Genomic DNA, 27,167 nt, shown 5'->3' on the forward strand with positions numbered 1-27,167 from the left:
TCAGACACTAGAGTGACTGTATAATGACATGATAGCTTTAAGAAAGGTTTCAAATATGCCAAATCTCCTAAGAATAAGTTCCATATAAAACCAGATCAACCTATGAAATGCAAAGATACAGAGAAAGATAAGATGAAGTTTTTTTTTTTTATTTGGCAAAGAATATAACATGGAGTACCATGGAATTGTGGTTACCTTGTCTGTGTATAAGCCCACTTTGATTAGGATGGATCAAATGAGGAAGGAAAACCTAAATTTCGATATGTTCGTTCAGTAGAGAGATGGGCCGATAACTCCCACATCTTTCTGTATCTTTGATTTCCGTATTGGTGGGCTTCTGATTTTAAGCTATATAAATCATAATAGACACGTTGAAACGCAGATGCAATGTGGTTGGAATCATAAACTTCGGTGCCTTTTCTGGTGATTACAGCAAGGCTTTCTAGTACTGACATCACATTGTGAGTGAAGGCCTAACTTCAACTTCAGATGGGTTCCATCTGCCATCTCCACACTAGACCACTTCCCACTCCCAACTTCACCAAGGCAAGTTATGGTTTTCTCTCCCCCTCTATCATTTCATGGCTGTAAGATGAAGCACACATTGAGCGGCTATTTGGCAAATGCTGGTGCTTCAGTGTGGACAGCAGTTTACAGTGATTTATTACAGCATGCAGCAAACCACAGAAGCAATGGAGCACATAGGAAAGAGGGAAAAAAAAACATGATCCCTTTTGGAAGATCGTCAGCTGGCAGGCTAGCCATCCCTTGGTATCTTAGACCTGGCCCTTTCCTGGATCTCCTCATACCTAACCGACCGCACATTCAGCATCTCCCACTCACACACCACCTCCTCACCACACCCTCTCTCTGTAGGCGTCCCCCAAGGCTCCGTCCCTTGACCCCTCCTGTACTTCATCTACACCCTTGGCCTGGGCCAACTCATAGAATCTCATGGTTTTCAAACTCAACATGGAGAAAACAGAGTTCATCATCTTCACCCCAACCCGTATGGCCCCTCCACCTGACCCATCTATCAAAGTTAATGGAACCACAGTTACCCCTGTCCCACAGGCCCGATGCCTTGGGGTAACCCTGGACTCCGACCTATCCTTCAAGCCACACGTTCAAACCCTCAACACTTCCTGCCGCCTCCAACTCAAGAACATCCATCGAATCCGCTCCTTCCTCACCCCTGAAACCACTAAGTTGCTCGTCTAGGCCCTCATAATCTCCCGCTTAGAATACCGCAACACCCTTCTCCATGGACTCCCAGCAAACACCCTCACCCCCCTCCAGTCCATCTTAAATTGTGCTGCTCGTTTAATTCACCTCTCCCCCTGATCTTCATTGGCTGCTCCCCTCTGCCAGTCCCTCCACTGGTTACCCATAGCCCAGCGAATTGAGTTCAAGCTACTAACGCTAACATTCAAAGCCATCCACAACCTGTCCTCTCCATATATCTCTGAACTAATCTCCTGTTACCTGCCCACACGTAACCTCAGATCCTCCAAAGACCTTCTACTCCGCTCAGCTCTCATCCGCTCCTCACACAACTGTCTCCAAGTTTTCTCCCGCGCATCCGCCATACTCTGGAACTCCTTACCAAGACACATAAGACTGACCCCCACAATCACAGGATTCAAGTAGGCCCTGAAGACTCACCTATTCAGGAAGGCCTACAACCTACAATAACACTATCACCACACCACCATCTGAACAGCCTCCCCCCTCTCCTTCTGTCTCTTTCCCCCTTCCCTCATAGATTGTGTATTGTATATAAACCCCCAAATGTAAAGCACCATCGAATTAATGGTTCTATATAAATAAACAATAATAATAATAATAATAGGCACACTGAGGTGTGTCACAAATCTTTCTTGAAATTCTGTTAACTGTCACTAATTGGAAATGCTTGTGAACCCATAAAGGGGTAATATTTGATGGTAGTTTTCTATACTAAACTTTATCACTTTTCAATTGGCAGGCACACTGATGTTGTGCCGCAAATTTTTCTTGAAATTCTGTAAATTGTCACTCTGCAAACACAATCTTGATGCGGCATTTGCTTCCATATAGGATAACAAGCATTAGAATTCAGGTTCGTTTCTGGCTTCCAAGTGCTGTTTGCATTTCAGAATATATGTTAGCAAATTCAGTTGGCAGGTCATGCACGCTGATAATATGCAATAATTTTTTCTTCCCTCCCCCCCCAGCGCTCCGAGCACCATTCTGCTACGCCCCCTTCCCCCTGCATCATACATGTCCTCGGACGCCGAGCAGTACCTATTTCTGGCAGCTTTGCCACTGTGGGTTTGGGCAGAGCCGACTGCACTCGTATCATCAGTTAGACCACCACAAAATGGCTGCTCAGACATGCAGAGCCGACTGCGCAGGTCCGAGCAGCCATTTTGTGGTGGTCTATCTGAGCATACGAGTGGTCATTTCCAGATGGCCGTGGGCTCCATACCCCTCCAAGCCCCCATGACCACAATCGTTACGCCACTGGAGGTGGCTATTTTGTAGTTTTGTCTGAGACAAATCATAGATCAAATTCATTTAATTATGAACAATTCACTCATCTCTAATGTTGCAGAGACCTGGTTATGTGATGATTATCATGATCTGAATATGACTATTGTTGATTTTCATATTGTTAGGGATATGGATGTGAGGCCATGCTGCATAAAGACACTTTTTGTAAACCAAACTATCTATAATAACCATAGTCATCTATCATTTAAAGACTATCACTATTGTAAAGACAGTGCTGAGACACTATAAGGCTGAGATGTTCCTTGTTGTGGAAAGCATCTTTTCTGTTGCATATTTTGTATGGTTTTTTTGAACCAAAGTCAAGAATAGGGTTGAGCCCTATTCCAATCCCAACCTGCTTGGCTGCATCTCCGGAGTAGTTGAGCTGAGCGCACGGCCCAATGTAGCATTGCTGGCCGATGTAGCAGTCCGATGCAGCAGAGCTGAGTGTGTAGCAGGTCCAGTTCTGCTGCATCGGACTGCTACATCGGACACTGCTACATTGGCCAGCACTTAGGGTTGAGCCGATCTTGACATTTCAGGATCGTTTTTAAAATCCGATTTCCGATCATTCTAATATTGGATTTTAAAAACGATCCTATTCACTACACAGCATGTAGTCCAAAAATTGTTTAAATTTTTGGACCCCATGCTGTGTAGTGATTAACCCCCCCACCACCACCACCGTTGTCCACTTACCTGCATAGCTGCAGCTCCCAGCTCCTCTTCTCGGTCCGGTCCTCTGTCCACATGTCTTCAGAGCGCCCTGCCCCCCGCCCCCGAGACTAGTATTATGGAGAAGGCGGGGCTTAGGAGAGTATGGGCGGGTACTGGGAGGGGAGATGTGAGTGATGCACTCACGTCTCCCCGCCCACACTCTCCAGCCACACTAAGCCCCACCTACTCCCTGTATCTCTACAATACTATTCTAGGGAGGCGGGGCGCAGGGCAGGGGTAGAAATACAGGAAGTGAGAAGAAGAGACAACAGTCAAACTGTTGAAACAGGGAGATGGGAAAACCCCTTTAATAACAGACTATCTGTACAATTTTACACTGTCAATTGGTAAATCTGGACCTATGACCAAATGCTTAATTTGAACCTTCTGATCACATCTATCATATTATCCCTACATGACTCATCACACTTTCTTAGACACCTAGTTGTGACTTATAAGTTTTAATTCATATTTTATTTATAAAAGTCATGATTTATTTGGATGGATATACAGTATATTATAATTGACAGTCAATGTCCAATTCTGAATTATGCTATGGGGTGGGGGTCAATGATTTCTATAACTGTTTCAACATTCTACAAATATTATATTTCTAAAACTAATTTTCTTTAGTTTTTCTTTTTAGATTTTCCTGCTTATTTTTTTTAGATTCAGTGTTATTCTCTGCACAAAGCAATGCTAAACTTGTCATTTTCTACAGCTCATGACATTGGTAGTATCGTCTGTAACTAAAGTTTATGTCATTTGTTCTCTTTTAGAGCAGTCTCAATGCAGATGAAGGCCTTGGTGTTGCTTCTCTGAGTATCATCTATGGAGCTCTAATTATTTCTTCAATGTTTGTTCCTCCAATTTTAATTAAGAAAATTGGATGTAAATGGACAATTGTTGCCTCTATGTGCTGTTATATTACATATTCCCTTGGCAACTTCTACCCAAGCTGGTAAAGTATTCTAACCTAATGTATTTGGATTAATTGCCTTGCTTCCTGGCGCCTTGTGTGGCTGCCTGCCTGTGTTACAGCTGCTACAAACTAAACTGATCTTTCTCTATCCAGTCCTTTTTCTTCACTTCTTTTCTATTACTATAAGGAACATTAGTATAAGAACTCACCATAGGCTGGAATTTGATGCAGAAACACTTTTAAAGAAATCCTTTTTGAGTCTTTTGTCTGAGGTATGCCTCCACACATACAAGGAAGACTGGTCTACACTAAGGAGACACTATTACACCTTAGAAGCATGCTGCAGGACAAGCTACAGGGCAAGCATGCTCTCACCATCCCCCACGAACTAATAAGAAAACTTAGAAAACGCGGAAAATGAGCCGGCATACTGAAACGCGAAGGAAAAAAACGCAAAAAGCACGTGATTCCGTCCATCATTATGGGGAATGTGAGATCAATTGTGAATAAGATGGATGAACTGACAGCACTGACCAGACATCAACAGGAGTTTCGTGAGTGCAGTATGATGCTGTTTACAAGAGACTTGGCTTACTGAAATCACTCCGGACACACTTGCCTCCGTGGAGGGCTTCAAACTTCTTCGTGCGGACAGGACGCTGGAGAGCGGTAAGCAAAAATGAGGAGGGCTTGCAATGTTTGTGAATGAGAGATGGTGTAATCCAGGACATATTGTAGTTAAGAAACAATTGTGTGGAAAAGACATTGAACTACTAGCCGTGAGCATGAGACCTTATTACCTGCCAAGGGAACTATCACATGTTATCGTACTAGCTGCCTATGTCCCCCCCCCCTCTGTAAAATCTGATGCTGCCTGTGAAGCCCTCCATGCTGCTGTGAGCGAGCTGCAATCATCTCACCCCCATGCCCTGCTCCTAGTGTCGGGAGATTTCAACCATGTCTCTCCAGCATCCACTCCACCAGGCTTCACACAGTATGTAACCTGCCATACAAGAGACAACAAAACACTGGACTTGCTCTTTGCCAATGTAAAGGATGCATATAACTCATCTGCCCTACCGCCCCTAGGCAGATCAGATCACAACCTGGTACATCTGCAACCCACATACACTCCACTGGTGCGCAGAGAACCGGCGGTTACCCGGACAGTGAAAATTTGGTCAGAGGGAAGTGTCGAGTCTCTAAGGGACTGTTTTAATATAACATTATGGGAAGTGTTTCAAGACTCATTTCCAGAGGACATTGAGGGACTCACACACTGTATAACAGACTACATTAATTTCTGCGTGGACAGCACGGTACCAACTAGAAAGGTGAGGTGTTTCTCCAATAACAAACCATGGATGAACTCTGAAATTAAAACTCTTCTCAAGGAAAAAAAGAGAATTTTTAGGTCTGGGGACAAAAATAGCCTGGGGGCGGTGCAGAAACAGCTAAGACAATTGATCAGAGAAGGGAAAGCCAACTACAGGCGGAAGATGGAACTACAGATAGGGGAGGGTAGAATCTCGGAGGTGTGGGACAGCCTTAAGGCAATATCAGGATACAACAAAAAAACAGGGCATCGAACAGTAGGGGACAGGAAGTGGCTTAACGAGCTTAATCTATACTTCAATAGATTCGACTCCAAGCCAATGCTCCCTCCACCAGCATGTCAGCTGACCCCCTTTTCCTCACACACCAAGACCCAACCCCCACCGACCAGTGGTAAACTGCAATATGACTGTCTGACCCTGCAGGAGTCTCTAGTGTGTAAGGAAATGAAGAAGATTAAAGCAGACAAAGCGGGAGGACTTGATGGTATAAGCGCAAGAGTTCTTAAAATGTGCAGTGACCAGCTAGGTGGAATTATTACGCACATGTACAATATGAGTCTAAAGCTAGAAGTGGTACCTCCACTGTGGAAAACATCTTGTGTGGTACCAGTCCCAAAGAAACCCACCCCGATGGGCTACAATGACTACCGACCTGTAGCACTGACATCCCACCTGATGAAGATCCTAGAGAGACTGGTCCTGACACACCTACGCCCCCTAGTGAGCTCCGCTCTGGACCCCCTCCAGTTTGCCTATCTGCCAGGCATTGGGGTGGATGATTCCATCATCCACCTTCTTCATAGAGCTCTCTCTCACCTAGAGAAACCCGGGAACACTGTGAGAATAATGTTCTTTGATTTCTCCAGTGCGTTCAACACCATTCAGCCAGGGCTACTGAGGGAGAAGCTGAACCTTGGTGGTGTGGACCACCACCTGTCCAACTGGATACTAGACTACCTGACAAACCGCCCTCAGTATGTGAGAGCCCACGACGGTGTGTCTGACACTGTGATCTGTAGTACGGGGCACCACAAGGTACAGTTCTTGCCCCATTTCTCTTCACACTGTACACTGCTGACTTTAGGCACAACTCATCCAGCTGTTACTTACAGAAGTACTCCGATGACTCTGCAATAGTAGGCCTTATCACTGATGGCAACAATAGGGAATACAGAGACTTAAACCGGGATTTTGTTGAATGGTGCCAGCAGAACCAGCTCAGGATTAACGCTAGGAAGACCAAGGAGATGGTGGTGGACTTTAGTAAACGGAGAGGTGCTCCGACCCAGTGGAGATCCAAGGAACATGTATTGAGATAGTCAGGACCTATAAGTATCTAGGCGTGATCCTCAACAATAAACTAGACTGGGCTGATCACCTGGAGGCACTGCACAGAAAGGGCCACAGCAGACTCTACCTGCTCAGGAGGCTGAGGGCCTTCGGAGTCCAGGGGACACTTCTTAGGGCCGTCTTCAACTCTGTGGTTGCCTCAGCCATCTTTTTCGGTGTGGCTTGCTGGGGGAGCAGTATATCAACCAGGGACAGAAATAGACTTGACAGGCTGATCAGGAGGGCCAGCTCTGTTCTGGGGAGCCCCCTGGACCCAGTACAGGTGGTGGGTGACAGAAGGATACTGTCTGTGGTGACCTCCATGCGGGAGAACAAATCCCACCCCATGTATGGGACCCTGATGGGACTTGGCAGCACTGTAAGTGACCGTCTGCTTCACCCCAAGTGTGAGAAGGAGCGCTATCGCAGGTCCTTCCTTCCAACCGCGACCAGACTGTATAATCTACATCAGACCAAGCAAAGATCACTCCGCACAGAGAACTAATGATTATGACAATGACCATGAGGTCTTCCTCTTTCTCTTCCGTTTTTCCTTAGCTGCTATGGACTCCTAGTATATCTTCTCTTCTCAGCTTGTGTGTGTCTACGTCTGTAATATATTACTGTGTATTATCCTGTATCTGTATTACTATGCTGCTGTAACATGCTGAAATTTCCCCAATGTGGGACTATTAAAGGATTATCTTATCTCATCTTAATTGAAAAAGCCACCAAAAAAAAAGGGCTGTAGAAAATTCTAGCCATTTCTTTCATTTTCATGACACCTTATAATACAATATGGAAAGGCGTGTGCAGGATGATAATTCTCCCAGGGCAGAGGATGCTGACCGATAACATATAAAGTATTATGGTTTTATATAGTTCATGATCCCCCATGGTATTATGGACTTAGACCCTTCACTCATGACTAACTTCTTAAAGAAGGAGGTGCAATGCAACCGGGTCTTTACCTGCACTACGATCATCCCCTATGTTTTATTATTCCAGAATTGTTTGGATGCTGTTAAATTTGTTGCAGCATGCTTTTTTTGTATTTGTTTTTTTTTTATTTCTGTAATGAACAGCTGTCTGATTGATCATCTCAGTACTCTTGGTGGCGGTTTTTATTGTGGTAATAGTGGTAGGTTTAGTATTAGGCGCTTTACTGTCCATTACTAAGGAGGAAAACTGTTCTTCTTTAATCATTTTCTATTTTTTTAAAATTTAAAAAAAAATTTTTTTAAATGATCATCAAAGTACTCCAGCAATTTTGACAAATAATCAGTCCAAATAATTCTGCAAATCTGCAAAACAAAAATAAAAAAAAGCATAGAGAAAAATAAAATTATATATATGTATATACTCACTTAAAGCTGAAAATATTCTGCTGTATACTATTCTCCCATGACTGAATAGAAAGATTGGATTTCATGATCTTGTGCTTATTTAACCTTATTTTATATGTTACAAAATTCTGGTGTAATTTGCACCACAAACAGTCTAGCTTCCTGTACATTTATCAAGTGACTTAGTCGGCATAAAAGTCATAATGACAAATCTTTTGCTTACATAATTAATTTTGTGATCACAAAAATTAAGTTTGTGTACAAAATGTAATTTTGATTCTACAAATATAATTTTTGTGTGGCAAAAATTTATTGTCACATATAATTGTTTTTGTCACACAGAATTCATTTTTGTGTCCACAGAAATACAATATAAATCTTGTAACAAACTGCAGCCACCAAGGTTCCTTTTGTTCACATAGTGAACTAGAATCAAGCAACCAATTGCTTCAGAATTGTATTTTGTGACACAGAATTTTATTTTGTTATTATGTATTTTGTCATTTCGACATAAAGCATTTTGTAAAGTACATTTGAGACATTAAACTGGGTAAATATAAAAAATTTAGGTATTTAAAACCTTTTACCAGTAGTGTACATGTTGAATATCTACTTTCTTAGATCTCAGCACTAAACAAATGCAGTTCTATAAAAAAATTATACAAAAGTTCATCAAACGTCTGTTACACAACCTATAAACATATCAATGGTGTAGCATATTATCACTTCCAGAAATATACTGCTCTGCTGTTATTGTATATTCACACAGTACAGTTGGGAAGAGTTAAAATGGCATTAAAACTGTTGGAATAAATTGCATGCATTTGATGGATTTTTGGTGCAGGTTTATAGCAATTCAACAGCTCTGTAACTTTAATTTTTCAACAGCTGTTTTGGTTATTCCACGTAATCTTTAAGTTTTTTGGTGCGCTGAATCTGAAAATGACCTCCATTTTGTCATAGGACATCACATTTCCTGATAATTTAGGTAACGATGTTAAATAAGGCAATACCTCAAAATAAGTTGAAATACACTTATAAAATTAAGTTTTATTACAATTTTTTATGAAAATTTTTTGAACTGAAATGAGCTCACTAACACACACTAACACACACTAAATTTTCACTAAACATTAAGATTCACATTCACTAAGATTCATCTTCCTTGTGAGGCTCCTCTTGGAGAATTGACAGTTGTGAGTAGCATCTGGAAGGTCTCTCTGAAGCATTTTCTATTAGATCATCTGGAAGTTCTTTTCTTTGAGAGTTAAGGTTAGAGATGAGCGAGTAGTACTCGATCGAGTAGGTATTCGATCGAATACTACAGTATTCAAAATACTCGTACTCGATCGAGTACCACTCGCTATTCGAATGGAAAAGTTCGATGCAGAACCATCATTGATTGGCCGAATGCTATACAATCGGCCAATCAACGCTGGTTCTTCTCCTACCTTTAGAAGTCTTCTCCGTGCAGCTTCCCCGCGGCGTCTTCCGGCTCTTCATTCACTCTACCAGGCATCGGGCCTGGGCAGAGCCGACTGCGCATGTCCGCTTGTAGTGCGGGCATGCGCAGTCGGCTCTGCCCAGGCCCGATGCCTGGCAGAGTGAATTCAGAGCCAGAAGATGCCGCGGGGACGCTGCAAGGAGAAAACTGCTCGGAGGATCCAGCCCGACCCTCACTCGTGGACTTGGTAAGTATAATTTGATCGAACGTTGCCTACCCCTGAAACGAGCATTTTCCTCCCATCGGCTATAATAGGGTTCGATATTCGATTCGAGCAGTCGAATATTGAGGGGCTACTCGAAACGAATACCGAACCTCAAACATTTTACTGTTCGCTCATCTCTAGTTAAGGTTTTTTGGCATTTTATATGCACTTATGTGAATTAATTAATACTAATTTGGACTTCACATTTGGTTAAAAACCCATTATATAAAAAATATACCAAAAATTAAAAATAATTTAAATAATTATATTAAATTTTTGGTATTTTTTTCTATTATGGGATTTTAACCAAATTTAAAGTCCAATTTAGTATTAATTAATTCACATACCGTATATACTCGAGTATAAGCCGACCCGAATATAAGCCGAGGCCCCTAATTTTACCACAAAAAACTGGGAAAACTTATTGACTCGAGTATAAGCCTAGGGGGGGGGGGGGGAATGCAGGAGCTACTGGAAAATTTCAAAAATTAAAATGGTCAGAGTTTTTGGGTGCAGTAGTTGCTGGGGAAGGGGAGGCGGTGTTTTGGTTGTCTGTCTGCCCTTTCCCTGAGCTTGAGGACTGCGTTTTTTTCTTCCCCCACTTGGAATTCAGTCTGGCTGAATATAGGGTATCTGCAGTTCTCCTATTAACCCCTTCCTGACGGAACAGGAGCACTGCAGATACTCTATATTCAGTAGACTGGGCACTTTCAGACACAGGGATACCTAATGTTTGTGTTTCACAGTCATTTTCTACTTTTGTATGTATTCTAGGGAAAGGAGGGATCTACAACTTTTATTTATTTATTTTTTTTTATTTTTTTTTTATTCTTTGCACTATTTTATGGGAGATTCTATACATTAATATTGTGGATGGTCATAACCCCCTCCTACTCGAGTATAAGCCGAGGGGGGCTTTTTCAGCACAAAAACTGGGCTGAAAAATTCGGCTTATACTCGAGTATATATGGTAAGTGAATTTAAGATATAAAATGCCAAAAAACTTTAACTCTCAGAGTGAGTTAATAGAAAACACTTCAGAAAGACCTTCCAGATGTTAATCACAAGTGTAAATGCACTAAGAGGAACCTCACAGGGAAGAAGAATGGAGTTTAGTGTGTGTTAGTGAACTCACTTCAGTTCTAAGAAGGATTTTCATGAAAAATTTTAATAAAACAGTCTATTTCCTCTTATTTTGAGGTATTGCTTTATTTAACATAGTTACCTAAATTGTCAGGAAACGTGATGTCCGATGACAAAATGGAGGTCATTTTCGGATTCAACGCACCAAAAAACATAAAGATTGTGTGGATTAACCAAAACAGCCTTTTACTACTTGTTTAAGCAAAAGTGAAATGAAAATGATGTATACTTTAATCTTCCAGGTATACACTTATTCCAACATCTGTGATTTTGGGATTTGGAGGTGCACCATTGTGGGCTGCAAAATGCACATATCTGACACTTAGTGGAAATCGCTATGCAGAGAAAGTTGGAAAGGTCGGGAAAGATATTGTTAATCAATATTTCGGACTTTTCTTCCTAATATTCCAATCATCAGGCGTGTGGGGAAATTTAATTTCATCCTTAATCTTTGGACAAACACCAGATGCAGGTAAATATATTAAAATGTGTGACATATATTCATAAATTCCCTGGAATAAATTCAGGGAAACAGTATACTTACTATATGTTTATGTAAGCTACATAAATGGGGGTATCCACTTCCGAAAATTACTAGCATAACCTTAGGGTGGTCCATCAAAATTAAATCTGTGCGGGTCCAAAAACTGTGACTACCACAGATCAGCTGCTCTGGGATAGTGGAAGGCCATCATTATTAGAAATACTTTTTATGGATGACATAATCGTAGGTTAGAGCATCAGTAAGAGACCATATGACCACCACCCCCCCCCCCCCCACACACACACACACACCCCCGCCTAAAATTAAGCTTACATTTTAAAGTAGTTTATCCACTTCATTTTTATTGAATACTTATCCTCAGGATAGGTCATCAAAAAGAGAACAGTGAAGTGGATAACTACTTTAATATGTAAGTTCACTTTTAGGCAGGGGCCCCACGGGCCAGAAACGCTGCGGGAAAAATCTTGGCATTTTACAGTAAGTGCAAAGTGGTTGGGATTCTAGCGAATCCCATGCCCACTTTACAATTAAAACCGCCATGCGGACACACCTCAATTTCCAAAATCAGCGCAGTTTTGGAAATCACAGCATGTCAATTATATCTGCAGAAGCGCCAGCAGTTTCCCCATAGAGGAAAACTCCAGGAACTTTCTGTTTAATGTGCTGCAGGAAGAACCACAATACGTTGCCACCGCATTTTTTCGCACAGCGCTTTATTGCTGCGGAATGTCCTGTGGGGCCTTACCCTTAAACATCATTTTACAATTTTAATGTAATTATAATCTTTATTTGCAGAAATGATCAGTATAATATTTATAAATCCTGTACTTTACCACTGATCTAGCAACCAGTAGGCTAATATTCCGAGTAGTCTGGATACCCATAACATCAAATTGAGAGGTAAAACGAGATATAAGATTTTTTTTATTATTAAAAAACTACATGATAAGAAATAGGGGAGGAAACTGGCATAAACATGGTGCGTCTTTGGCACATGGCCGTGATTTAAAACAAAGATGAACATTTGACATGAGGGCCCCTCCCCCCGACCGACCCCCCCAAAGACCCCAAACAACCGACCAACCAACCGACCAACCATTCCTGTACACACTATTATGCCCCATTGTGGCCACTTCAGACAGTATTATGCCCCATAGTGGCCCTGCATATAGTATTATGCCCGATAGTGGCCCCTGCACCCTATATTATGCCCAATAGTGGCCCCTGCACAAAGTATTATGCCCAATAGTGGCCCTTGCATACAGTATTATGCCATATAGTGGCCCCTGCACAAAGTATTATGCCCAATAGTGGCCCTTGAACACAGTATTATGCCCCACTGTGGACCACCCATGAACAATTATTATACTCTCCACCCAGGGGAGGATGCAAACATAAAAAACACTGTTAATTACCTCTTCTGGGCTCTGGCACACTCGCCGCTGATGTCAGCCATCTTCAATGATACACGGGACGTCATGTGAAGCTTTCTGGACGCCAGGGGAGGCAATTAACAGTATTTTTTATGCTCCCTCACCTCTCCTAGCTCTCCGATCATTACACTCGGGGGTCTGAAAAGGGTTTTACTTAATGATCCCCTTCCTGCTCACAGCTACCTCCACAGAAGGGGAAGCGCCGGCGGCCGTGAGCAGGAACAAGGATCGTTAAATAAATAACAACCTATTTAAAAAAAAAAAAATCTGATAAGTCAGTTTGTTTTGTTTTTTTGGTGTGTTCATACAGTCTGGCCTGCACTAATCTTTAAAAAAACATAAATACAAAATATTAATTGCTTCAACTGATCAAGTCTAATACTCACTGACCAGACAGAGACCCTTTTAGTGCTTTGCTATTTTTAAAAATATATATTTTGTTTTAAAAAAATAACAAAAAAAGTACAGTGCCAGAATTGTTACCAAATCACTTAGCAGTGTGCAGTAAAATGGCTGGAAAAAACATAGCAGGGAACAGGCAAAATCAGGTGGAGCAGGAAACATTTGTTCAAGTATTACTAATAATAATAAGAATGTGGATGCTAATAGCAACATTACTTCTGGTCTTGACAGCCTTGGAAACCGATTCAGGGTGACACAGGAAGAGGGTGGTGGCAGCTGCAAAAGTTTTACCTGATGTGCAGCCCCAACATCCAAAAGACCTGCTTGCGGTAGATCTAAGGCAAGTTCCAGTGGTGGTGGCAGCACTGGCAGACACATTTTTAGTTTTGGCAATGGCAGCTATATGAGATCAATTCCTATATGGCAGGGGTAGGGAACCTTTGGCTCTCCAGCTGCTGTGAAACTACAACTCCCAGCATGCTCCATTCACTTCCATGGGAGTTCCCAGAACAGCAGAGCCAGTATGCATGCTGGGAGTTGTAGTTTTGCAACAGCTGGAGAGCCGTACGTTCCCTACCCCTGCTATATGGGAATTATAAAATGACAAATCAATTATAAGGTGCAAGATCTGCAAACAGATAATTATCTGTGGGCATTGCAGGCACACATGTAGAAACTAGATCGTTCTGTACTCACATGAAATGCTATCACTAGCATATTTGACAAACTTGAATTAGTAGTGGCACCAAGTGAGCAAAACAATTCAATTCCTTCTGCCCATGATCATCTTTGTATGGAGGCCACACCTAGCACATAGTGGGCAACATCACATTATAATATATTATTATGATCTCCATCTGCTTCCTCTCCTCTTACATGGAATCCGCACCCAGTCTTCTGGCAGATCTGCAAGTTTAACTCCCACTTGACCAAGTTGCAGATGTAGTTGCTGCCATTCATTGGAATGCAATGCTTTTGGCCAGCTTATGGCTGGGCACAGTCCCCATGGAAAATATCTCAGATAAAACAGATGTTCTTACATGTTCCTGGAACATGTAAGATGTTTCATTTTTATCTGAATATGAAGTAAAAGTTATATTTTATATACACTGGTTAGCTGGACATATCTTTGGTGAATTGTGGATGTCATTAGCCCTATACAGTCCTGAGCTTGTCCTGTACAAACCACATCGGAGCTAGGTACAGCGGTTTTTATTTGCATGATTGCTATGGAAAATATCTAGCCACCATTATTTCTCGAGGAAAGTTCTCCCAGCTTGATGGTCATGTGAGACCCTCCTTATAAATGTCCATGTGGGGAAAGATGTATGCCACCCTCTATACATTGAGCTTGACTTATGGGCAGGGGACAATACATAGCTGTTGAATGTTTTCAGTGACAGAGGCCACAGTTGAGAAACGCTATAAGACCTGGTGATTTGTAGTACAGACATCACCTCAAAGGTCCTCAGTTTCAACACCAGACAAAACCATCTGCCTCCTCCAGTTCCTACACACTGGATCATTTCCCACCCTTAACTTTACAAGCTCAAAGCCAGTGGTTCCATTCTCTGTTCTTCGTTTCATGGATGTAAGGTGAAGTGCACATTGTGAGGCACTTTTACACATACTGTAGAATCATTTTGAAAGCAGTAAAACAATATTACATACAGCAAACCATAAACACAATCACTTTTGGAAGACCGTCCAGCGGTTTAATCTGGCAAGCTTGGCAGTAGGTACACAGTGTGCCCCAAATTTCTTCTTGAAATTATATCAATTGTTACACAGTCACAACACTAGTTGTGCTGCTCAGGCAACAATAGAAGCAGCAACCCACAGACACAATTATCATTGTTGCAAGATGGTCCAACTTTTTCATCTGAAGTTGTCAGACTAGGAGAAGGAGAAGAAGAAATTCCTTCGGCAACAACCTTCCACACCTAGCCCTGGCAAAAGGGCGAAGTGTCAGGTCAACCATCAATGCACAAACAATTGTGCAACTGGGAGATGTGTTGACTGCTACAAATACACATGTGGCAAATGTATCAGGGACATACCCAGGAAGTGCCAGGTATGTTCCGACAGTGCAGACAGACTGCTGAGTGAGTGCTGAAATGCTAGTCACACAAGAAGGACATGCCACTCACACACACACACGCAGCCCCCCACAGCAGTCTATTGTAAATATGTGTGGAATTGTTTTATTCCTTGTATTTTTTTTTATTATTTTCATAGCAAAAATAAAAGCATGGAAACAAATAACAGTTGTTCTTTTGTATATTTACATTTTTGTATATTTAGATTTGAGACAATGGGTGCAAAAAAAAAATTGCAAAAAAAATCGCAACTACTTGCGCTACTTTTGCGATCAGTCCCATTGGTCATTTAGATCACTCCTCTGGGATTTTTGTGCACGAAAAAATTCGCACAAAAAAAAAAAAAAAAAAAAAAAAGCTGGAAAATCGCTAGTGTGCTTGAGGCCTTACACCAGGGGTAGGGAACGTACGGCTCTCCAGCTGTTGCAAAACTACAACTCCCAGCATGCATACTGGCTCTGCTGTTCTGGGAACTCCCATGGAAGTGAATGGAGCATGATGGGAGTTGTAGTTTCACAGCAGCTGGAGAGCCAAAGGTTCCCTAGCCCTGATCTAAAGGGTATGTGGTCCTCCTGCCTCCCCCCAGACAAAAGATGTGGTAACAGAGGAGATAAGGATCAGACAGTCGGATTTCAACTGACTGATTCTTTTGTTCATGGAAAGAAGAGCCAATGGATACAATGTTTTGTTTTGTTTTGTTTTTTGCTGTAAGGCTACGTTCTCATTTGCGCTGAATAGTGTAAATCCATCACATATAAATAACAGTTGTTCTTTTGTATATTTACATTTTTGTATATTTAGATTCGAGACAATGGGTGCAGAAAAAAAAATCGCAAAAAAAATCGCAGCTACTTTTTCGATTAGTCCCATTGGTCACATAGATCACTCCTCTGGGATTTTTTCGCACGAAAAAAATCGCACAAAAAAAAAAAATTGCTGGAAAATCGCACCTATGGAAAAAAATTGCACGAAAAAAAAAATCGCAGGTGTGCTCGGTGCCATTGAAAATACATTGGCATTTTTTTTCGCTAGTGTGCTTGAAGCCTTACACCAGGGGTAGGGAACGTACGGCTCTCCAGCTGTTGCAAAACTACAACTCCCAGCATGCATACTGGCTCTGCTGTTCTGGGAACTCCCATGGAAGTGAATGGAGCATGCTGGGAGTTGTAGTTTCACAGCAGCTGGAGAGCCAAAGGTTCCCTACCCCTGCCTTAGACAAATGTTTTTGGTCATTACTCACAGCTGTACCTTGCTCTAAAATTTCTGATTCTATTTAAAATATCTAAAAAATGATTCATTGTTTCAGTGCTTTTTTGCTCAAATAAAACTAAACTATATAATATGTATAGTCTTTATATTATCAAATACAATAAACTGAATAGAACTAACTAGAAACTAAATGGCTAAACTCAATGGAAAACAACCTCCTGTGGTGTGACAGCAATGGCCTTAATTACAGAACAATAGACTGTGATTATAGGTGTTTGCTTAAATCCTTCAGGTCATTCGACCCGTCTCTGGGTTCCAAAGGTAGAAATGTCAAATGACCCCTCTCTGGGACTTCTAGTGTTAATAATTTAGTGCTATGTCCCATAACATTAACGGATACACATTCAGTTTTCCATAGTCTACCTGTTTGAACTTCTGCACCATCCTCTGGCCACATTGTACATCGCAGTAGGTGTGTCTGGCTATGATTCTTTGTGATAGGTTCTTCTTGTATTGTCTGAACACTGTCCTATTCTCTCACCTCTGTAATTGATTTTAAACCACACCCATCTTCTTCACCTTGGTTTCCCGCTGCTCCTGTAAGAGTAAGTTCACATGGGTTCTTTTGGATTGGAACCTGAGGCCGAACCAAAAACTGGGTAACAACAAATGAAAGCCGGGCACTGCAACCGCATCCAACCGCGCACTCTACTCCGGATTAGGCGCAATGAATGGGCCTAGTCCGGAGGAGGGAGTTTCTCGCCTGGCGATTCAGCCTGAAGAATGAACATCTCGCTTCTTTTTTCCGGGAGCCGGAAGAAATGGCTCCCAGAAAAAAGACCTGAGCATCTCTCATTGATTCCAATGGGAACCGTTTTTTTGGTCAGGGTTTTGAGGTCAAAACCCTGACCAAAAAACTCTGTGTGAACTGGGGCTAAGACCCCACTGGGTGTAAACACAGCGTTTGGGGGCATTGCCGAAATGTAGCGGTAAAAAAAGACTGCATTTTAAAGTACCAGCATAGTGAATGCAATTTTGTCTAATCTTAGCCCCACACTGTGGAAAAAAAACACTGCAGAAAAGCTGCATGTCAATTATAGTTGCGGAAACGCTGAGTTTTTCCCTCCATAGATTTCTATGGAGAGTGTGAAAACCGCAGCAAAAACACAGCATGATAAAAGTGTTGCGGAAACTCTGCAGAAACGCCACGGAAAAGCATCAAAATACGCACTGTTTTGCTTGGTTGAGTCTAAGATTCCACGGGCCAGAACTGCCGCACTAAAGCACAGCGATAACAGCTGCGGCGTGAACGTATCCATGCTGCGATTTTTTCCGCAACGTTGGCATGGGTTTCACATGAATCCCATCCACTTTGCAAGTATTGTAAAACACCACAATTTTTCCCATGGCGTTTCTGCCATGGCCAAATCGCAGCGTTTCCGGTCTAAATAGCAGAGGACCATATTTTCTTAGGATTTTCAACATAGCCTTTCAATGACCTTTATTGCACATGAGAAACTCGAGCAAAAACATGATGAAAAACTCAACAGAAAACTCATATGAATTTCTGCAGCACAAAACTGAAAAAGGTGATGAAAAACGCATGTACATGTGCGTTTTTTTCCGCGGCAGAAAACGCAGTATTTTCTCAGCGGTTTTTACGCTGTGTTTTTTTTTTTTTTGCTGCGTTTCTTCCCAGTGGGGCCTTAGCCTAAAGCTGGGTTCACTCTGGGTTTTTTGGACTGGATTTTGAGAATCTGGTCCGAAAAACAGTTAGTGCATACAGTGCAGTGCATACAGTGCGCTGGAATCCAGTCGTGGCATTCCGCTCCGGGTTTGGCCCAAATGAATGGGACTAGTCGGAAGGGAGTGACACGCCGCGGACTCTGCGGCTGATTCCGCCATGGAATCTGCAGCAAGAAAGGACATTATTTGCATCAGAAATTGAGACTTTTTGGGGATTTGTGCTCAAAGTGGCATGTCTCTGAAAAGCAAGCCTTTTTGTAGGGTCTCCTGTGGCTAGGCAGATTTACTATAATTTACTTCAGATACAGGTGTGATTTATAGTAAAACGCTGTTTGGATAGATTTGAGATTGTGGCACACAGACTGCAGGAAATATGCCTAATGTATAAAGCTGCATGTACCTCTTAATTTCCTCAGCCTTCATCTCATCTCCATTATTAGGATTGAAGCAAATTCATTTGATGCGTATCTCCCCCTATGAAAAAATTGATTTGCTAACCAATCAATTCCTTACATATTATACTATTGATATTTGTCACAAATTTTTTTTTTTAGGATCTAATCCAAGTTTATCAAACTATACACATTGCGGAGCAAATGATTGCCCATATATTGAAGTCAATAATGTTAACAGTACCAGTTCTAAACAGCCAACCAAATCTTTAATTTACACGCTTTTGGGAATTTATACAGGTAAGACTATAAATATGCTATTTCTTTTCTGCAGGATATAATTATAAGTTTATCAAATATACACATTGCGGAACAAGTGAATGCCGATATATCAACCATGTAAACAGTACCAGTTCTATGCAACCAACTATTTCCATCACACCCCTGTTGGAGAGTGTGTGTGTGTGTGTGTGTGTGTGTGTGTGTGTGTGTGTGTGTGTGTGTGTGTGTGTATGTTTGTGTATGTAAGTGAATCATTGATAGAGAAAATCATGAAGAACAGATATGTTTCCACTAGGTTTCTATCATATGTGTTCTAAGAATAATATTAATATATTTTATTTATATAGTGCCAACATGTTCATCAACACTTTACAAATTGTGGGGTTCAAATACAGACAAAAAAAAAACATTACACAGGAATATTCACACAATGGGACTGCCCCTGCTTGCAAGAGCTTACAATCTATGAGGTAGAGGTGGTGACACAAGAGGCAGGAGGGGCGACATTGCTGGTAGCATTGCTTATGCAGTGGTCCAACTGTTTTTGTGATAGTGGTTATTTTCATTACACATAAATAAAGCTGTATGAGCCATCACCAGTTGGTGTCCTTTAATGTGCAGATGGTCATTGGACTTATAAAGTTACAGCCCGATATGCCATCATATCCTGTGGGATAAGGCAAGAGTATGAACAGATGAGGGTTAATTTTAAGGATTTTAACTGCGGTAGGGTTTCCATTAGGAATTGTAATAGCCCTGAAAAGATTTTTCTAGGATGCACTTGAGGCTGTAGAAATTGGGAGTTCATCTGATTGTCCTGGGTACAGCATTCCAGAGAAGTGGTGCAACTCATAAGAAGTCTTGAATATGGGAGTGGGAGGTTCTGAAAATAGAGGATATTAGTCTTAGGTCACTGAGTGAACGGAGAGCATGAGTTGGGCGATAGAGATGAGGGAAGAAATGTATGAAGGTGCAGCATTATCAAGAGCCTTGTGGATGAGGGTGACAAGTTTATATTACATTCTGTATTGAATTGGCAGCCAATGTAGTGACTAGCAGAGACCGGAGGCATCGTTGTTACATTTAGAATGATAGATGAGCCTGGCCGCTGCATTCAGAATAGATTGTAGAGAGTATAATAAAAATTATGTTGTTATCTAAAATTTAGACACTGATATTAAATTTTTCTCATTTTGTTTGAGCAGATGATAATGTTGTATAACTCTGTAAATATATATGAAAGTTGCATGCACAGAAATAAGCAAATCAATAACCAGATTTGACTTACATTTTTGAAAAGTATTGGATTCAGCTAAATCAGAAACATCACATTAATCAACACCACTATTAGTTACATTGCAATTCAGTCAGTTACAAAAGAATTGACACTCATCAGCAACCATCTTAATAACTAGAGATGAGCGAACAGTAAAATATTCGATATTCGTTTCGAATAGCCGCTCAATATTCGACTATTCGAAGAAATATCGAACCCTATTATAGTCTATGGGGAAAAATGCTTCGTTTCAGGGGAACCCACCATTTGACTCAGGAGGGTCACCAAGTCCACTATGACACCTCAGGAAATGATGACAACACCCTGGAATTCAACTGGGACAGCAGGGGAAGCATGCCTGAGGGCATCTAACAAGCCCAAGTCACAGTTTTACACCACCATCACATCCTATCAACACACTTTCCACACTCAAAAAAACAACAACCCACTATTAAAGATGGACAGAAACCCAAATTTTAAGCTAAAAAAACATTACCAAGCACCCCTTTAAATCACGTTGCCCATGACAACCACAGATGGCATAGGCAATGGGAAATACAACAGTACCCACCCCGAACTGTCATTGTGGATGTGTGTGTGTGATGTGGTAAGACCTTCCAAAATTCACTTTTCTGTCCCTTAACGTGAGCCCTTCCAAATTATGGTAGAGGCCCTTAAGCTGAGCTACCAGCAGAGATTGAGGCCCTTTAGGTGACTTCAGCCTCTTACCAGCAGAGTTTTAGGCGATTTTACTTAGTTCAGCCTTGCACCAGCTGAGTTTTTTGCCCATTGGCTGAGTTGAGCCTTGCACCAGCAAAGTGTTAGCCCCTAAAACGGTGGTTCCAGAACCAACACTCTCATTGTGTGGGATTGATGCAGTGGATTGGACTGAGGACCCAAACATTGACCTTGATTTTGAATGGGAAATTGATAACATTTTGGCATCAAGTCCTGGGGGTAACTTTTATTTAGAGGACCGCAAAGGTGGAGAATTGGCTGCAACCACTACTATCGGTAATGGTCCTTTAATATCGGACTCTACATTACAGGGTTTTACAGGGTTCTAATCAGGTGTTAATAGTTCAAACAACATGCTCCAATACTTTAGATGTAGATCACAAACCACTTTCCCTTCCGATACCAGAATTAACAAAGCTTCATCACCATCATTATCCTGCTGAGATGGAGCCACTAAAGGAAACCTTGCCTTCAAAGGCATGTTCTGGAGCTGCGACTGAGCCAAATCTAATCACAGAGTCCTTTGGAACTGAACAAAATTCACCATCAGTGTTTTTTGCCCTTAGGGTGCGTTCACATGATGTAACGTGCCGTGTGATATGGCACGTATACGGCGTGTGAGAGTTTGCGCACCGTAAATGCTCCCATTGATTTCAATGGGAGTTAGGATCGTATACGCCATGTTATTTCGCAGCCGTGATTTACATGAGTACAGCATGAGGACATGGCTGACCACAGCTCTGTCCTCTCCGACCCCTGGTATAAGTTAAAAATCTTATCCTTTGTTCTGGTGCAGGAGAGGAAAAAAAATCGCACAAATGATATGTAAATATGGAGGCAGGCTAAGCAGGAAAAAATGTGGCTAGAGGCAGAGGCATGGACAGGGGTGATGTATAGCGGGGAAAGCAGTGTAGATGTGGAGGCAAGCTAAGCAGGAAAAAAGGTAACTACAGGCAGAGGCATGGACAGGGGTGATGTCTAGGGGCGAAAGCAGTGTAGGTGTGGATGCAACACAGCAGCAAAAAAGTGGCTAGAGGCAGAGGCATGTCTAGAGGCAGCAAGTCCAAAGATTTTCTGTGTACTAGCCACTCATGCAAAACTCACCCATGTTGCCAGACTTATGCGAGATCTCTCCATGTCTTTGAGGAGTCCACCAAGAGGGTTAGCTGTGACGACGCACTCATGAGTGTTACAATCCCACTCCTGTGTGTGATGCGAGATCCCTCATCCCTCAATCCCTCATTGCAATCATGGATAATGTATTGTACACTGAGGAGTCTGGCATAGGAGCAGAACCTACCAGCATGATAGTCAGTGCACACTCCTGTCCGCTTCACAGTGTATATTGATGGGGGAAGAGGAGAATGACGAAGTGGCAGATCTCATTGTCACACAGGAGGATAGCGTCACCCCCTGGCCAAACTACCGCCACTGAGGTGCCTAGTGTCACCAGTTACATTACAAATTTAGTGCGGTTTGCACACTTTGCAAGTCTAAACTGAGTAGGGGCTCTGAAAAGAGCAACCTTACCACCTTTTGCGTGCACTGTCATTTGGAAGGCAAGCCCTGGGCTCGGTGGGAGAGAGCAAACGCAGGACAATTGTCGCCTGGCATTGCCGACACTGCCTCTTCCACTGTTTACAGTGCTGGTGCTGCAGTCCAGACCACCAGCCTGGACACCTACACATCTGTCTCTGACACTTTGGGGAGTTTACGCTCATCCGCCCTTTTTGCCTGCACCATCGTGCGCCTCTTCCCAGCCACTCCCCATCTCCCAGGCATTTCATTGCAGGCAGAAGTACAGCGCAAGCCACCCACATGCCCAAGCCTTCAACGGCCTCATCTAAAAACTGCTGGCCCTGAAGATGTTGGCGTTTATGCTTCTGGATACTCAGGCCTTCCGTCACCATATGGCAGCTGGAGCACCTCCCTATGCTGGGCCTACCCATTACTACTTCTCTTGGTGTGCTGTCCCTGCACACCTGCATGTGTCCCATAACATCAGTCGGGCCCAGAGTTCTGCGCTTTGCTGCAAGGTCCACCGAAGCATGGACATGCGCCTGCGGTCAGGGATGCTGCTTCTCTGTAATGACAGACCGGGTGAATGTAGTGGAGTCTGGGCCCCGGGTGGAAACTGGGGTGGCCTATCTCCTCTCCCAGCTCAAAATTCATGGCAGGGGTTCTCTGAAAGCCTACTTCTGTGCTGCAACCTCCACCCCAGCTATGAGCTAAAAACGCTGAAACACTGGCATGGGGAGATGTCAGCAGGCCGTACTGAAGCTCATCAGCTTCGGGGACAGACAGCACACTGCCTCCGAGGTGAGGGATGCCATCCTGGATGATATGGCAATATGGTTTTGCCCGCTGTACCTGGGCCCAGGCATGTTTGCATATGTAATAATGGCCGGAACCTGGTAGCACATCTGGAGCTTGCCAGACTCAAACATGGTCCACACATGGCCCACGTTTTCAACTTGTTAGTGCAAAGGTTCTTTGAAAACTACACCATTGTGCCTGATATACTGGTCAAAATGCGGCCATTTTCGTAAGTGAAAAGTAGCCTCTGCTAGGCTGAAAACATTCAGAGCACACTACTGTCATCTTCGCACTGTTGGCTGGCGAAGGAAGACGAGGGGGATGAAGTGGCATTTCATGTCACTTTCCCACACGAGGCTTGAGGGTGAAGTTCAGTGCATCCCATTGCTTCAGCATGGATGGTGTGAAGGGGATTGGAAAATGGAGGAAATGGAGAGTGACCCTTACAGCTGGGGGCAGCGAAGTCATGACAAGTAACACACTGGCACACATGGCTGACTTCATGTTGGGTTGCTTTTCAAGAGACAAAGGCATACTTCACATCATGAAGAGCAAACAATACTGGATTGTCCAAAAATTGGATTGAGCTTATATAGCGTGACTGATTTGCTATGTATCACACTTAGCTTTTGGGGGATAGACCCCTAAAAATTGGATTGAGCTTATATAGCATGACTGATTTGCTGTGTATCGCACTTAGCTTTTGGGGGGTAGAGCCCTAAAAATTGGATTGAGCTTACATAGCGTGGCTGATTTGCTGTGTATCACACTTAGCTTTTGGGGGGTAGACCCCTAAAAATTGGATTGAGATTATATAGTGTGACTGATTTGCTGTGTATCACACTTTGCTTTGTGGGGTACAGCATTAAAAACAGGTTTGACCATACATGGCCTGACTGAATGAACGGATGTCTCCCACTTAGCATTGGGGGTACAGCATTAAAAACATGTTTGACCATACATGGCCTGACTGAATGAACGGCTGTCTCCCACTTAGCTTTGTGGGGTAGAACCTTAAAAATTGGATTCAGCGTACATAGCCTGACTGAATTTTGGTGTCTTCCACCTAGGTTTTGGGGGTACACACCCTGTATATCTGGATTGAGCGTACATAGCCGGACTGAATTTTGGTGTCTCCCACCTAGGTTTTAGGGGTACACACCATGGAAAACTGGATTGAGCGTACATAGCCTGACTGAATTTCGGTGTCTCTCACCTAGGTTTTGGGGATACACACCCTGGATATCTGGATTGAGCGTACATAGCCAGACTGAATTTCGGTGTCTCCTACCTAGGTTTTGGGGGTACACACCTCTGGATATCTGGATTGAGCGTAAATAGCCGAATATGATTGCTCTGTGTCCCTGTTTTGGGGTTACACACTGGCTGAACAGCACTGAATTGCTCTGTATCCCTGTTTTGGGGTTACACACTGCCTGAAAAGCTGGGTTCAGCCTATATGGCTGGAGTGAATTGCTCTGTATCCCTGTTAGGTGTTTGGGGGGACACTGCCTGTAAAGCTGGGTGGAGCGTATCTGGCTGGACTGAATTGCGCTGTATCCCTGTTAGGTGTTTGGGGGACACTGCCTGCAAAGCTGGGTTGAGCGTATCTGGCTGGACTGAATTTCTCTGTATCCCTGTTAGGTGTTTGGGGGGACACTGCCTGCAAAGCTTGGTTAAGCGTATCTGGCTGGACTGAATTGCTCTGTATCCCTGTTAGGTGTTTGGGGGGACACTGCCTGCAAAGCTTGGTTGAGCGTATCTGGCTGGACTGATTTGCTCAGTATCCCTGTTAGGTGTTTGGGGGGACTCTTCCTGCAAAGCTGGGTTGAGCGTATCTGGCTGGACTAAATTGCTCTGTATCCCTGTTAGGTGTTTGGGGGGGACACTGCCTGCAAAGCTGGGTTGAGCGTATCTGGCTGGACCGAATTGCTCTGTATCCCTGTTAGGTGTTTGGGGGACACAGCCTGTAAAGCTGGGTTGAGTGTATATCGCTGGACTGAATTACTCTGTATCCCTGATTTGGGGAGACACGCCGTTGAAATCTCGACTCCTCTCCCTGCTCTGAAAAGAGCTGTTGTTGTTCTTCCGTTTTTCCCTGCCTACTGGAAGCTATCTAGCCCTCAGCAAATTTCTTTCTCTCCCAATCTCTCACTGCAAATGACACAAAGATGGCACCGGCTATTCTTATAAATGGGAAGTCACATGTTTTCGGCAGCCAATGGGTTTTTTCAATTTTTTTCAATGCCTCCGTCGTCGTAGTTCTTGTCCCACCTGCCCTGCACAGTTATTGGTGTAAAAAACGCGCCAGGAGGGTGGGAGGAGATACGAATTTTTACTGCGTTTGCTGCATGGTATTCCATTGGAATCGAATACCTCGAACGGCCTGATGCGACTATAGCTTAACTGTGAGGATTAGTGTCAGTAGAGGTAGACAAAAAGTTAACTACAGAGTGAGTGACACTGCTTGAATGGTTTAAAACAGGGTGTGCCTCTGTTTTGTTATTAAGTCCATATAAAATCAATTAACCTTCTTTGGTAATACAGAAAATAAAACCAGTTTATACCAGCTTCTGGACAAATAAGGTTTCTAGACTTTGTAGCCCCAATTCACTTCCAATACTGATCTCACCAAAACACAAATGGGTGACATTCCCTTTAGCCAGAAAAATAATTCTGCGAATATGGACATAGTGACAAAAAAAGCGCCATGGAAGGTGGGAGGGATATGAATTTTTTACTGGGTATGCCACGTGGTATTCGATTGCAAACTAATACCTCGAATGGCCTGATATTTGATCGAATACCTATTCCATCGAACAGTGTTCGCTCATCTCTATTAATAACCAGGTTCCCTTGTCCCCGACATGTGCTCTTTCTCCAAGAAATATCCTGCTACTTGAATCCATAGACTCCTGGAAACTGGCTCTGTTTGCCATGTGCATGGGAGCACTGTCTTGTCAAGCTACCAGTGTACTGTAACAAAGGTTATTCAGGACACCAAGTTTCATTGTCACATCAAAGCAGTCAAAAATATCTACCAGAAGTGTTAATTTACATTCACATGGTGTGAATAATAGCTGTGTGACGTCCATTTTTTTCTAACAGATGTCACATGGCAATTCAATGTCAATGAATTTGGGCTATTCCCACGACCATTATTTTGTCAAAATATAGGTCATGTCCTATTTTTGGCCATTTTCACGGATCCCTCCATACCCTCAAATTTATGGATCCATGAAAATAAGGCTTGTCCACATGACAGTGAAAATGGACATGTGACAGCTGTTTTTGCAAAATCCATTTAGATATTACATTGATTTCAATGTGTTTATTCAGCTGTCCATTTTTTGATGGTCTATTTTTCACGGCCATCAAAAAACTGACATGTATGATCTATGCCCATTTTCATGGACACATGGATCCAATAGAAATCAATGGATCTGTTTTTAACTAATGTAAAAAGGATTGACATCCTTTTTACGTCTGTAAAAAAATAAACAGTGGGTTGGTCGAAAAAAAAAATCAATGAAATGGAACTGAGTGGATGCAAAATGGCCATTCAAAATGGACATGAGTTTCCATTTTTAACAGCAGTCAAAAATGTTACTATAATGCGCATAAGGCCTTAGCATTTTCACACACCTCCAACTGATACCATTAAATAACATATGCTAAATGGATGTAAATATTAAAGATGGATGAGCCGAAGATTTTCTACATCCTATGTT

The 27,167-nt window shown here is 42.6% G+C and overlaps 1 protein-coding gene across 1 annotated transcript in view; it reads left to right on the plus strand.

The window, feature by feature from the left end:
- LOC142197490 (protein unc-93 homolog A-like) overlaps positions 1-27,167 on the plus strand; it is a 74,936-nt gene that overhangs the window by 17,614 nt on the left and 30,155 nt on the right. The window contains exons 2-4 of the mRNA XM_075267790.1: positions 4,032-4,213; positions 11,281-11,510; positions 18,987-19,124. Of these exons, the coding sequence (XP_075123891.1) occupies positions 4,032-4,213; positions 11,281-11,510; positions 18,987-19,124 (550 nt within the window). The remainder of the gene's footprint in view (positions 1-4,031; positions 4,214-11,280; positions 11,511-18,986; positions 19,125-27,167) is intronic.

This window comes from Leptodactylus fuscus, chromosome 3 (genome assembly GCF_031893055.1).
Source record: "Leptodactylus fuscus isolate aLepFus1 chromosome 3, aLepFus1.hap2, whole genome shotgun sequence".
Lineage (NCBI taxonomy): Eukaryota > Metazoa > Chordata > Amphibia > Anura > Leptodactylidae > Leptodactylus > Leptodactylus fuscus.